This window comes from Scardinius erythrophthalmus (genome assembly GCF_964197995.2).
Source record: "Scardinius erythrophthalmus genome assembly, chromosome: 6".
In the NCBI taxonomy this organism is placed as follows: Eukaryota; Metazoa; Chordata; class Actinopteri; order Cypriniformes; family Leuciscidae; genus Scardinius; species Scardinius erythrophthalmus.
The window spans coordinates 11542633-11555823 of NC_138226.1; the positions used below are offsets into that span (position 1 = coordinate 11542633).

Genomic DNA, 13191 nt, shown 5'->3' on the forward strand with positions numbered 1-13191 from the left:
CAACTTTGCCTGGAGTAAGCATACTCCCTCTGATACCTGGCGGATATCTTGCACGCAAGATGCTTAACCTGGACAATAGCATAATGTGGTAATCAACTTTGCCTGGAGTAAACATAATCCCTCTGATACCTGGCAGCACTGTCGTGGGCTGGCCCACACTAAACTGTTTTTGAAGTCTTATTTTAAAAATTTTCAAGAAAAAAAAAAGGTTTTGATGAAGTTGTGTTATGCTTCCATCTTCCATCAGCTTGTGGTGCGTTCAAGTCAGGTCGCAAAGATCGTATTTACGAGTTGAACGCACACCTTATTTTTGTAAATACGACTGGGAAGCTCAGGATTTTCTTTAAGCCCCAATCTTTACGAGTTGGGGGCGTGTCAGTGAACAACATGGCTGAATACCACAATTAAAGGTATTTAGCAGTGATATTGTCAGGCTTTTCTATTTACAGCGAAGTAAGCTAATTGCCTACACAATATATTATAGCATTATAATATAACAATATAACATGTAACGATAAAAAACATAAAAAAGCAAAACACACCTGATGCACATTCCTTGTTCTTCATTTTCTAGAAGTAGAGTTTAAGAACCTTCCTGTATTTTTGTGCAATTATTTAAAAGAAAGTACACCGCCACCTGACGAAAGTGACTTGAACGCACCTGCCATTGTAAACACGACTTCCCACCTTCCCAGGAGGACTTGAACGCACCATTGCTTTCTGATTTGGTATTGTTTCATTCCATGTGACAATCTACAGTGTGTGTGCGTTTGTCTTCGGGGTTCCCCCCACAAAACAGGATTTCTGATTGTAAATATACAACATTTGATATCAGCGCATCCCCGACTTTCTTCCAAGCAGATTCAATCACTCTAAACACACATGATTACACCACAGGTAAATCTGATAAAATAATATGTAGAACCATCAAGATAATCATGACTTTACCTAGGATTGGCGGAAGGGGAGAATTGGGCCCAAAATCGGTCAGATTATCTTGTGTGAGTGCTTTAAGGCATAGTTGTAGAGTTGTTTACGATTGCTAAGCGATGTCGCAACCTCACGGATCAATGTAGAATTCGACTAATGTGGATAATGTAATGCAATCATAATGAATTCATATTCAAATTAATTGTATTGTTGCATTGTTTAGAGGTGTCAAAAATAACACATTTCTGCAATTAATATTTAATGAGTTTATGTTTAAGTACTACTGTAGCTAAAATGTAATTAGGTTATGGGGAACACTGCTGGTTTATTGCTGCCAAAGCCATATGACATATAGCCAGAGACACAGCTGGCAGCCCAACAGCCTGTGTAATGCCGAAGACTCTCCTTTTAAGTTTTACTTTTGGAAGGATCGATATTTACTTATTGGATACATTTTTGGAAGTATGTGACCCAACTAACCAAGCTTATGACCTGCTCACAGGCCAAAAGTTGGTGCAATAGAAGCTTTGTGCTGACACAATGGAAAGTGGAAAGAAAGTAATTCACAAACCTACCTTTTTTTAAATCTGGGACCAGTGGAAGGGAATGCTGGATTTCACTAGTCAATGCCTTGCTTGGACACTTGTTGCATCACAGTGATTTTCCATTCTTTCTCTCACAGACTGATGTCATCTAATTATTTGTCAGTGTACAAGCAAGTTAATGGTGGGAATGATTCTTAGTTGCTTATTGCGCTTAAATAGTCAAATACACACAAAATAATGCGAGCATTCATGTAAACATAGTCAGTTATGTTTTAAGTGAAACAGTTGAGAAAGAAAACGCACGTGTAACAGTGTAATGTATCTGTGTGTCAGGTCTTAAAGTGACAGCAGCCTAATATGACTGCTGCCAAGTTATGATATAACATTACAAATATCTATATGCCAATTTTACCCTATGGTATCGAAGTCAAAATTGTGGCCAGTTAATTCAATAAAATCAGTAATATTGCGAAATATTACAATTTAAAATAACTTTATTATTTTTATTTATTTTAAATTGTAATTACAGCAGTCTTCAGTGTCACATGATCCTTCAGAAATCATTCTGATATGCCGCGCTCAAGAAACATTTTTTTATTATCAATGTTGAAAACAGTTGTTCTGCTTATTTATTATTTAAATTTATTTTTAGTTTCACAAATCTAAGTCATCACACCTGTAACTCCTAATATACTCCTGCAACTATTTTTGACAATATGGCGTTAATGATGATTTTTTATAGGACTGGCCTGGCGCAATCAACTCAGTGTTACTACCCTGTGTGCTTAAAGCTGATTATGTTCTGTTGTTCATCTTACTGTCAGATAGACAGCCCAGGAGGTACATGAGAAACTGCTGTTGACATCTTACAATCTGCTCCCATCCAAGCACCAGGCTCATTGCAATTCCCTCTCGCTGACAGATCTTGATGCCCCCGTCTGACATCACTGTCATTTGATGAGGTGTTAGATGAAGAAGTGCAGCTCATTAAGAGAGATTGTGTTTGCTCTTTGACTATATCTGCTCCCTTGTCTCACAGGGGCCTTGCCTATAAGGTGGCGAACAGACCTGTGCAGTCATTCGCAATTTTCCAACAGCATTACAGACTTCTTCATTAGTTGGGTTTGTTTCCATGGAAATATGCTAGGGCTTGGGTAGCCTTCTGGGCGCATGTTATCCTGGCTGATCTGGGTGCTATTGACAGAAGCGCTGCATGTGCATTCATTAGTCTAATCAAGGGAAGTTCCTTAAGCCAAGTGCACACGGCCCATGGATAATTGACCGTCCACTCAGACTGTCCACTACTCCTGTGAAACCAGCGAAGTGTCCCAGATGGGAATTTTATTTTCTCACACTCTAAAATAGCTAGACAGACATAAAGTGCAATGGGCCATTTTGCAACTATGCCGGAGGGAAAGAGTCTTGAGTGCTTTCTTTGGCTTGATCTTTCTTTTACCACTTTGGTAAGCGCACCGCATTCAGAAGCGCTGCCAGCTCGCCTCACTCTCCAAGGCTAGTTTAGAAGTGCCACCAGCTGTTTTGAGCCTTAATTTGTTAGTGTGGGTGGTGCTTGTGCATGGGCACTTCTGTGTAGATCCTTAACGCCTTCGCTATTTGGCATTGGGACTAATTAGCTAACAGCTGTTGAATCACTGTTGGGATGCAAGTTGTTAACAACTGCTTTTGAACTTTACATGTGCTTGCTTGTGTAAATGTGCTTTTTATGTGTTGATTTTCTTTTTTTACCCAAGCTCGTCTCTTGGGCTTAATGCAGCTGGTTCAGACTGACCTCTTTTCCATCACAGCAGCACTTCAACATCAGCAGAAACCAGCTCAGTAAAGCGCACATGCCCAACTAAAAATGTCAGATCCCAAACCAAAAGGGTGTACATGACCTCCTCTTCATAAATTGGCATTGCTCTAGCATTCAGGAAAATTTTGGATTCTGTTTAAATCAGAATGCACTTTTTCTAATTTATGATAATGGAATCGTAGGAAGTGTGTATTTTCAATCTTTAGAAATAATAGTATCCATCCTTCTTTATTACTTCACTGAATAACGCAAATAGACATCATTGATGTCAAGTCAAACCCCAAGCACGTTTAAACAACATAAACATTTTTCAGTTAGCCATATTTCCAGTTTATTTCCATAAATTTCCAAAAAAATAAAAGATGTAGTGATTAGCCAGACCAATAATTGTGTAAATAATTTTCAGAGTGAATTCCATTTAAAAAAAAATCAAATAAAAGTTAATTCTTTAAAAATGTTAAATTTAGTTTTTTTAGTAATATTAATAATTAAAAAATTAAATATCTTTCTAATAAATTCGAATAAATGATCTGTATGTCTCATTTAATTATTTATCTGCCCTATAGAAATCTACGTCAGCAATGAAAAACCCACAGTGGTTTACCACTAATCTACTGTACATAGTAAATAACACATTTTTATTTTTTTGAAACATTAAGAACTTATTGAGGATCATTATTTATGATATTACCCCATTATATTATTATTTTTTTGTGAATTGAGGAAATAGTGTACAAAAGGTTAATTCTAAAAATGGTAAATGTATTTTTTATTAATGTTAGTTAAGTTAATTTCACATTGGTCAGCCTATAATCTACATAGCAAATCAAATTCTTTTATTTATAAAATAATGGAAATTCATCAAGGATGATTGTTTACGATATTACCCCTTTTTCTGTGCATACACATTTGAAATATTAGCATAAGGTCAAGTATTATTTTTCCCCATCAAAGTTTCTGACCTGTTTTTCATTTCTCCTGCATACTAAACAGGCTACAACACTTTTTACACATGAGCCAATACACCCACCCAGCCATCCATTATTACATAACCTCTAATAAGCAGTCTTGACCCAAGTGCATTCAGTATGCAAAGAGGATGTGTGCTTTTCTGTAGCATTCGCATTCTTGATCATTGCCTTTGCACTTGCAAATGCTCTGCAAACATTTTCATTTCCTAATTCAGCTTGACAAGTCAACAAAAATGTTGTTCACTCTCTGTTGTGATCGTTTTAAATCTAAGAGATGGTTAGTGTTGTGAATAGCCCTGTCTCATGCAGAGGGCTGACTGTAAAGCAAGCCATGTTCATTTGCCTAATTAGTTACCCGCTGTTGCGAGAGGTATAATTGAGAAGGCATCATTGTAATTTGCAACATAACCAAGCTAATAATTTGTTATTGATTGCCTCATCATCAAATGGTGAAACTGTAAATTAGCCCCTGGTGCATCTTGGTGGATTGCATGGATTCGCTCGTTTTTAAAACACTCAAATAATATTACGTGGCACAAGATTAACTTTGGCCCTGCATGAAATATGGTGATCTGCTGCTGGCTTCTTTGTGGCTATAAACTCCATATATCATGTCTTCACTGAAACAACATTAACGTCGAAGGTGCACAACTTTTAACAGCATTTGTCCACAGTATAAAAAAATTCTGGTGTGCTGATGTCTCTGAAAGGCTTTTTAACTAGTTTAGCCAGCAAGTTTAAATAGGGGTCAATGTTTTACTGGTTAGTCTAGTTAGCCCCTACTGGTAGATGCTGGAACTACAAAGCATCTCTCAGCCATTCAGTATTTGCTGTGAAGATTAAGTACAACTTTTTTACTAAGTATCAACATAAATGGCAAATATTTAAATATAAAATATACATTTAATTAAATCCCAATTCTTTATGTAAAACATGTTAAATACAGTATGTAGATGATCCACTGTGGCAACCACTAACAGGAGGAGCTGATTAGTTGTGAAAGTGAAATAAATGGGTATTTTAAATTCACTTTTCGTCTCTTCTGAATTTGCGACCATATCAGTAAAATTGGGCTTATTTTTTGCTTATGGGTTCCTTAAGGATACTATTCCAGCTAAGGAAAATGTGGGAGTTCAATTAAAGCTTTGTTTCCTAGGTCAATAGGTTTGCTCACTGAAGTGTGACACATTATGATTTGAGCAGTTAGCATATAATGTGTGCAAGGAGATTGACGGGAAGCTGCTCGCGGAGGGCGCAGCGATTGAAATAACTGCTGTGTGTTGTAATATGACTGCACTGGGGCTGCTCTGAATAGAGATGGAGATGTCATGCCTCACCTCTAATAAGATCAGCCGTGATATTAAAACTCCTCCGTATATGAAGGAGACGGAAGTGCCTCTGCACTTAAGGGGTTTTATGCTGATCAAGCTGGGCTACCACTTACTGCCAGAAACTTTTAACAACTACACCCACCACTTGCTTCCTACCCCAGTTCCACTCTACCAGCCATCACAGGTCAATTTAGCTGTTTTTTTTTAACCTCCATATTTTGTTACCGTAATTGTTGTGAGGCTGAAAGGTCTACCTTGCTACTTTTCAAGTGCTAGATGTCTTTGTAAGAGTTTGCTGTGGGGTCCAAAGTAGTTGTTTTTCCAGGTGCTATTGTACACAGCCAGGAACAGCACAAGTTCTGAACCTCTGGCTTATTAGTTACTGCTTGTGATGAAGGTACCATGTTGAATTCTGGATAAGGATTTCTGAAGTTCAATTTCTATACATGACCTCGTTGTGATTTAGGATTTCCGTGGATCCTTAGCCTGGCTAACGTCAGACCTCTTTCTCATTGAGACGTGGTCTGGGAACCACATGTTCATTTTCTCGTATTTGAGGCGTGGTTTACGAATGCCCAGAGCCGTTTATTGGGCGCTACAAATGTCTATCAAATGCGCCTGTACAGCTCATAGCCAATCGTTTCAATTATACCAGATGACGTATGTAGAGCGACAGAAATTCGACGAGGAAGAAGACGAAATAAACTTGCGTTCTAAACTACTTAGAACACTAAGGCTGCATCGAAAGGTAACTTCGCATCTGCTGCCATGTTGGATCCATAGATATAAACAAACTGCTTCGGTGTGTCGCATAGACGTCGTCATCGTCTTGCTGCTCCCTCCCCGTTCTGTGATTGGTTCCCTTTTTGAGGGGAAAATCTGGTCCATGGTGTCCAGGCTGCCTAGCAGCGTGAATAAAATTGCGCTGCGCAAGGCAGCATGGGGAAACCCAGGCTAGCGGATCCTTAAAAAAAATCTTAAATTCGATTTTTTTTTTATTTAAGGCCATAAAAAGTCTATTTTTTACTCATGAAAGGTCTTAAATTTTAGACGACAATTTGACTTAGACATAGGCTATCTAAATTCTTTCCAAAATTCTTTTAAAACAATCTAATTAGCGTACATTTATTATTCTTTCTTTGTGGATTTGCTTGTTCACGCGACAATTCGCGGCAGCATAAACTACGTCTGTCTCCTGCACGCGAAAATGTCAGTTCAGTTGTAAGTTGATTTTTTTTGTGCGTGGGGTGTGCGATATGTATTGTTTGATGATGTTGTAAATTATTGTTTAACGATGTGCAAGACTGAGGTACTGCGAGCTGACATTGCATTTGTTTCACGTGCTTTCACTGCGTGAATATGTTTGCAGTTAAGTCCTCAAATGAGTTTTTGTCTTATATTTATATCATATTATGTTGTTATAATACAATATCACACGAGCAAGAGTTATCCCGTTATCCCGTGCACAATTGTAAATGTGATATTTATTTTTATTTATTTTTAACAGTTAAATGAACAATAAATAAACATTGTGAGTTACATTTTATAAATAAAATATTGTTTGTTTTCCCTTTATTTCGCCAACGAGAATTTCAAAATGAAACCGAAGCAGATTCTCAATGCAACAGATAGCGATGATTTTTTGACTGAAATCTGCGTTTTGAACAAATCAATTTAATGACTCAATTGAGTCGACCATCACTTGCTTCCATAGACAGTATAAGAAGTGGACAGAGCCATCTCATTGGAACTCAATTGAGACAAGTGAAGCCCATTTTTAGCGATTTTTTAGGACTTCCGTTCCTGACGTGCAGACTCAAACCGACTCAAACCGAGCTTGACGACGTAGATGTGACGTGAGCAACCCGTCTGTCTTCTAGTAGCTGTGCCAAGAGAAATCTGAATAATTCTCTTCCGAAACTTGCAGCGACGGAGAGTGTGAGTAGGAGGTGTCCATGAGCTAGGAGCAGGAGCAACTTTTGCTAGGTATTCTGATTAATAATTTTGTCATTTTGCCTCCACGTCCCCCCGATTGCCCACCAGCTTCTCCTCCCGTCCATACGGTAATCTCTCTACTGTGTGACAGAGAGTCATGTGGTTATGACGCAATCGTTTGCCTACTTTTACAAAAACTGCTTCTACGGGGCCTTAACGTAAGATACAAGGTAATGGAGCATTTTATACATTGTCGTATTTCTTTAAAAAATAAATAATGGAGAAATGGAGTCTTCAAATGTCTCAGATGTAAAGTTATTCGCTGTCAAAGTGACGCCAAAATGAATGGGAGTCAATAGAATGCTAACAGCAGGTGAAGTTCTGCTACAAGATGGTGGAACGCGGCCGGCTTCAACTTCCGGTCGACTTCCTTCCCGCTTGCTTGCTTCTTTCCCGAATGAATCAGCCGTTTGAACGAATCGGTTGACTCCCTCAACTCACTTATTAAGACAGTGACTTGCCGCCACCTACTGGCGGGTTTAGTTTAATTTTAATGTACCCTTAAAACGTTAAAATTAGAAATCATTTCATATTTAAATATTGAATAAAAAAAATAAAATTCATAGCTTTATTTATGCAATTGTAAATGCAGTATAAATATATTAATGCCACTTCTGATGCCGCTTCTCTGTCACCTCTGCACTGCAAAGATGGATTTTGATTTAATGATTTAATGTGACTAGTAACAGCGATATTATGTTATTATTCTAATAGAATTTAATTTGAATGTTAGAATTTGACATAAAAGGTGATGCATACATCTAAAAATGTCCGTATATAGGTGAAAATGCCCCTGGAAATGTATTTAAGGTGGCAAATATATATTTTTTATTTTTATTTCTGTCACTGCTGTGAACTGACCACTGCATAGAATATGAAAATATGAATATCTTTGTGAGTCAGTTGTCAACAACAGGCCTAAACCAGCCATGGTTCCAGCACAAAAACACAATCAGAAAAATATCATCTAATTATTATCAGCAAAACTGAAAATATCGAGATATATTTTTGTCAATAGTGACCTTTACCACTTTCTGTTCATACACATTCAAATACATTTTCTTTTCCCCTCTCTCTCTCTCATTGTCTTTTTCTCAAAGTCAACAAAACTTTATTGACGCAATCATAAAGAAGTGAAATATTGCCAAACTATTTGATAGTAAACGCGTGTGTAAACTGCATAAAATGAAAACTTTAAAGAAAGTGCAAGAAATAAACTAAGAGTAGTAGTATATTTACAAGGATTCTTTGTCTCCTCTCTGAACAGGTGCATTCCAGAGGCCTGCCTTGGTAGCTAGAGGAGAGGTCGGCCTCCGTCAACATGATAGTGTTGCCACGGTTCGTGGCTTCCCTGGCTGTGCCCGGCCTTATCCTCTGTTTCATCACTCTTCCATTTCCTGCTATACTATCCCAGAGGCCCCCTCTCCCCACAGAGCCCTCCCCCACCCCAGCACCCCACACAAGGCCGGAGTGTACCCGCCTAGAGCACCCCATCGTCTCTATTCAAGGTGAGCATTGATGTCTCTTGCAGTACATGCATTCTCACTCCTGGGATATTACAGCAATAGTTCAGTTATCTCTTGGTATCTCTTGCAGTACATTTGACCTGTTGGGTGCTTTTATCGATTACGCTTAAGGTAACCGTAGCTTTCAGCCAGAAGCAGATATCATCAGGTGGTACCACCTGAGGTAAGGTTACTTTAAGGGTAATCAATGAAAGCGATAAAATCAATGAAAGCACCCAACAGCTGTATTCCACAAATTAGTGTTGGGGAAGCTACTTTTGAAATTCTTGCTTGCCGAACTAAAAGTTAATCTAAAGTTGTTGAAGGTATCAATGTTAAAATATTTTCTTCTATCACACCTTCATAGAGACGGTTTAAGTGTGCCATTTGTTGGTAGAAGTGTAAAGCATTACTCAGTGGAGATATCTAAACATTACTTTGTTTGGTTATCCAACCAGCCCAGCTTAGCAACATTGGCTCAACCTATAGTTTTAATCAGTAATAAAAAATTAACAATCGCATCAAATATATACAACTAAACAAAGATATGATTGAAATAAACAGTGTTTTAAGATTTTCAGGTATTCAGGTACAAAAACTGCAAGCAAATGTAAAATAACACTGCACTTTATTAATAAAATATACATTACAAATATAGTTACAAAAGTTATTCAGTCAAGAACGAATGAATTTTTTCTTTGTCTTTTGTTGTTTGATTAGTGTTATTATAGAGACGGAAGCTGCTGTCACTTTAAGAGTTGCCCAATATAGTTACACATGCCTGCAGCACTGAAAACAGCACGCGAGTCGTCTCGGGCTTGAATTGATAGTCATTTTGAAATGCTCACAAAGGAATCGATAAGAGGAATAGAAATTTAGTACTCAGGAATCGACTTTCGATTCCCCACTCGATACTTACTAATTCCTTCTCATTCGTGATCAGCAATCGAAATTGTTACCAAAGTAACTACTGTAACTACATTGAATTATTTAAGTCTGCAGTTTCTTTTAAACCTTTTCAGATTCTACTTGGAATATTTTACAAAACATCTTAAAGCTGACAATGCTTCCATCACTAAATGAGTTTAAGTTACTTTTGACAGATTAGGCTATGTGTTTTATCCTTTGGTAAATTGCTGTTGTGATCCTTGATTGTGTTTTTCTGTTTTGATGTGTATTTGTATGTTTATGGTATTGGAGCTACTTTCTTGGCCAGGTCACTCTTGTAAAAGCGATTTTAATCTCAACCTGGTTAAAAAAAAAGAATGAATGAAAATGAAAAAGATGATATATTATTTATGTGGCATAAAAACAATCAGTTTTTAAATGAATTAACGCAGTTAGGCTGAATTGTATTTGACCAATGGTATATACAGAAAGACAGTGCAAGAACTGGAAAAGCTATTTTTGAAAATAGCTGCTACTGTCATATTACAGGAAAATATATTTAGTTGCATGGCTCAACATTGGCAGTCTTTTTGTTGGCTAACCCATGCTTGAAGGGCACATAAGGTAGCTTGCATATCATTTTAGGGAGTGTGCATACCTTTATAAAGCATAGCTTTAATTGCCAATAATCACAGCATATCTTAATCTTTTGTTGCAAGATGTGGCATGTTCACCATCATTATACTCAATTTTCTGACAAAGTCTACTGCTGGAATTCAAAGTGTTTAGGAATGTAGTGCCCAGCCTAGTTGGTTTCCTATTGTCCCTGTATATTAGACAGGCTCAGATCTACATTTTTTTGTTCCGTTTATCTTATTCATTGGGTTTTCCACATATTTCAGACAGTGATAGAGCGTGCTGAAGATAGCAAGAGATAAACGTCTTTCATATCATCAAGATTCCTATCCTCCTGTGTCCTAGCACACAACGAAAACAGAATGTGCAGCCATACCTTGATATCGCTTACAAAATCTTATTCGTACCCATGGAACAAAGGTGTTTTCTACTCCAAGAGCATATTTATTTAGACAACAGAGTGTGTTTGTATTGAATATAATATATTGACGATCGTCTTGGCCATGGGGTGGTAGCAGCGTGTTTTTTGACTCGCTGAGGGACATGACAAAGATTGCAGAGTAATGCCTCTTGGGAAACAAAAGGAATTGATGACTGGGGGGCTCTATTTAATATATGAAACCTGCTTGGACATTAGAGGAGTCGTGGCTCATATAGACATTGCCTATGGCAATTTCCATTTATTGCTTCCGAAAAAACTCAGGCTTCATTTTGAGTTGTCATTTTATGCTTTGCTATTAAAGCAACAAGATATTTTTTTTCTTTTCATAGTTTTAAAGTAGGACTGGAATTACAAACGTCCTTGTTCACAGAGTTAGAAAACGCCTCAATTTGTAAACAAGCAGTAAATCCTAAAGCCGGATAAGCAAGGAACTATCTTTTTATTTTTCTGCCGTTCTCATTTTTTTTTTTTTTTTTTTAATGGTATTCTATTCCCTTCCGTCATAGTAGCTTCCAAAGCGAAGGCATTGTGGTATGCATAGCATTCATCATAAGAGCTGCTGAACAATTAGCTTTGCATTGTCTCGAAGTCCCTCTTTATGTGTTCTCAATGGCATGGAAGTCCCATTGCACACCTTAATGCTTTCTTTTATGCTGAAGCAGTGGTATGGAAGTCCTGGTACAATGGAAGTGTTGGCTGAACTTGAGATTAGGTTCTTTGATGGATGAACGTTCTTTTAATTGACGCCTTCTGGCGGCTGCTCGGTGGAGTCACCTGAGGCGTATTGGGGGCCTCTATCTCTGATCTCTGACAAGGTCTGTAGATTCACACATGCCTTTGAACTATTCTAAACCATGGAAATGATACTCTTAAGATGATTTAGCACGGTAGAGCATGACCACCATGGTTGGTCCCATTCTCATGGCTAAACCTTTCCAGGGCTCATGATATGGGTCTAGCAACCTTTAGAAGTAGACTTTACACTGCAAACAATGGCTTCTTAATGAGTTTGTATGGTGTTTTTTTATTTTAAATATGTTTAAAATTCCTTGAAACAAGATACATTTACTTGAAGACTTTTTTAAGAGAATGTGTCTGTAGTAAGAGTGTTTTGCACTGGTTGTTTTTTGTTCTACTTGGTTTAAGTACAAGTAAATAAGTTAGAAAATCTGCCAGTTCAGTAACACTAATGCCTGGTTTCATAGACAAGGTTTAGACCTAGTCCCAGACTAAAATGCATGTTTGAGCTGTTTCAACTGAAAGCAACTTGCACTGGCATATACAGTATAAAAAATGTCAGTGCCATTGTTTTGTCTCAAGATTCACACCAGTAGTGTTTTTTTTGTAAGGCACGTTTATAAAAGCTACTTACATGTCCTAATTGAACAAAGGCCTAATCCTGGCTTAATCTAAACCCTGTCTGTGAAACCAGGCCTAAATATATTTATATTTATGATACAGTCTTTGAAAACAAGTCCGAATAACTTATGCAGTGTTGCCTCTCAAGAAAATTTATGTGAAAAATTTGACAAAATACTTTGCATTGTAGGCTTGTTTTAATTGCAAATAAAGCTAGAAACTAGGAAAGTAGTGTAAGATAATGCTGTGTATTTGAACATTTTTATGGTGTAATATAATCAATTATTTAATTGTTCTCTCTTGAGGTCCACTGATAATGCTAGTAAAAGTCACACCAAAACCTTTGTGTGTGAGTGTGTGTGTGTGTGTGTGTGTGGTTGTACCATTCAATTCTTTCAGAATAATATATCCTACTTCCTCCATATTATTTCACCACGACTGGCTGGTCTAAGTTGCCGACCACCGATTAGGCATCATTGATGTGCAAATGCGAGCAGTCATGTGTCAATGCATTCATCTGACTTCAGAAAGTTGTAGAAGTTTGGAAAGAGACGTTTCTGCAGTTTCCTTTCAATAGATGGTCTGTTTGGCTTGGAAAAGTGTTCAGTTTTGAAATTCTAAGTATGTTTACATTGAACCCTTTTATTTCAAGAGATGGTTTTCATGGTATGACTACCACTTTAAGAAACTCAAAGTTGTTGGTGTGTGGTTATATAATACCATATTGAAAGCAACCTGATACTTATTCCCCTTCAGAGAAAATCCGTATTTTATTC

General features: G+C 37.4%; 1 protein-coding gene across 3 annotated transcripts in view; it reads left to right on the plus strand.

Annotated features, from left to right (window-relative positions):
• The window catches only part of sema5ba (sema domain, seven thrombospondin repeats (type 1 and type 1-like), transmembrane domain (TM) and short cytoplasmic domain, (semaphorin) 5Ba), a 139895-nt gene that overhangs the window by 58442 nt on the left and 68262 nt on the right, over positions 1 to 13191 (plus strand). For all 3 annotated transcript variants that reach the window (XM_081367605.1, XM_081367607.1, XM_081367606.1), the window contains one exon: positions 8853 to 9093. In XM_081367605.1, coding sequence (XP_081223731.1) covers positions 8907 to 9093 — 187 coding nt within the window. In that variant the 5' untranslated portion in view covers positions 8853 to 8906. The remainder of the gene's footprint in view (positions 1 to 8852; positions 9094 to 13191) is intronic.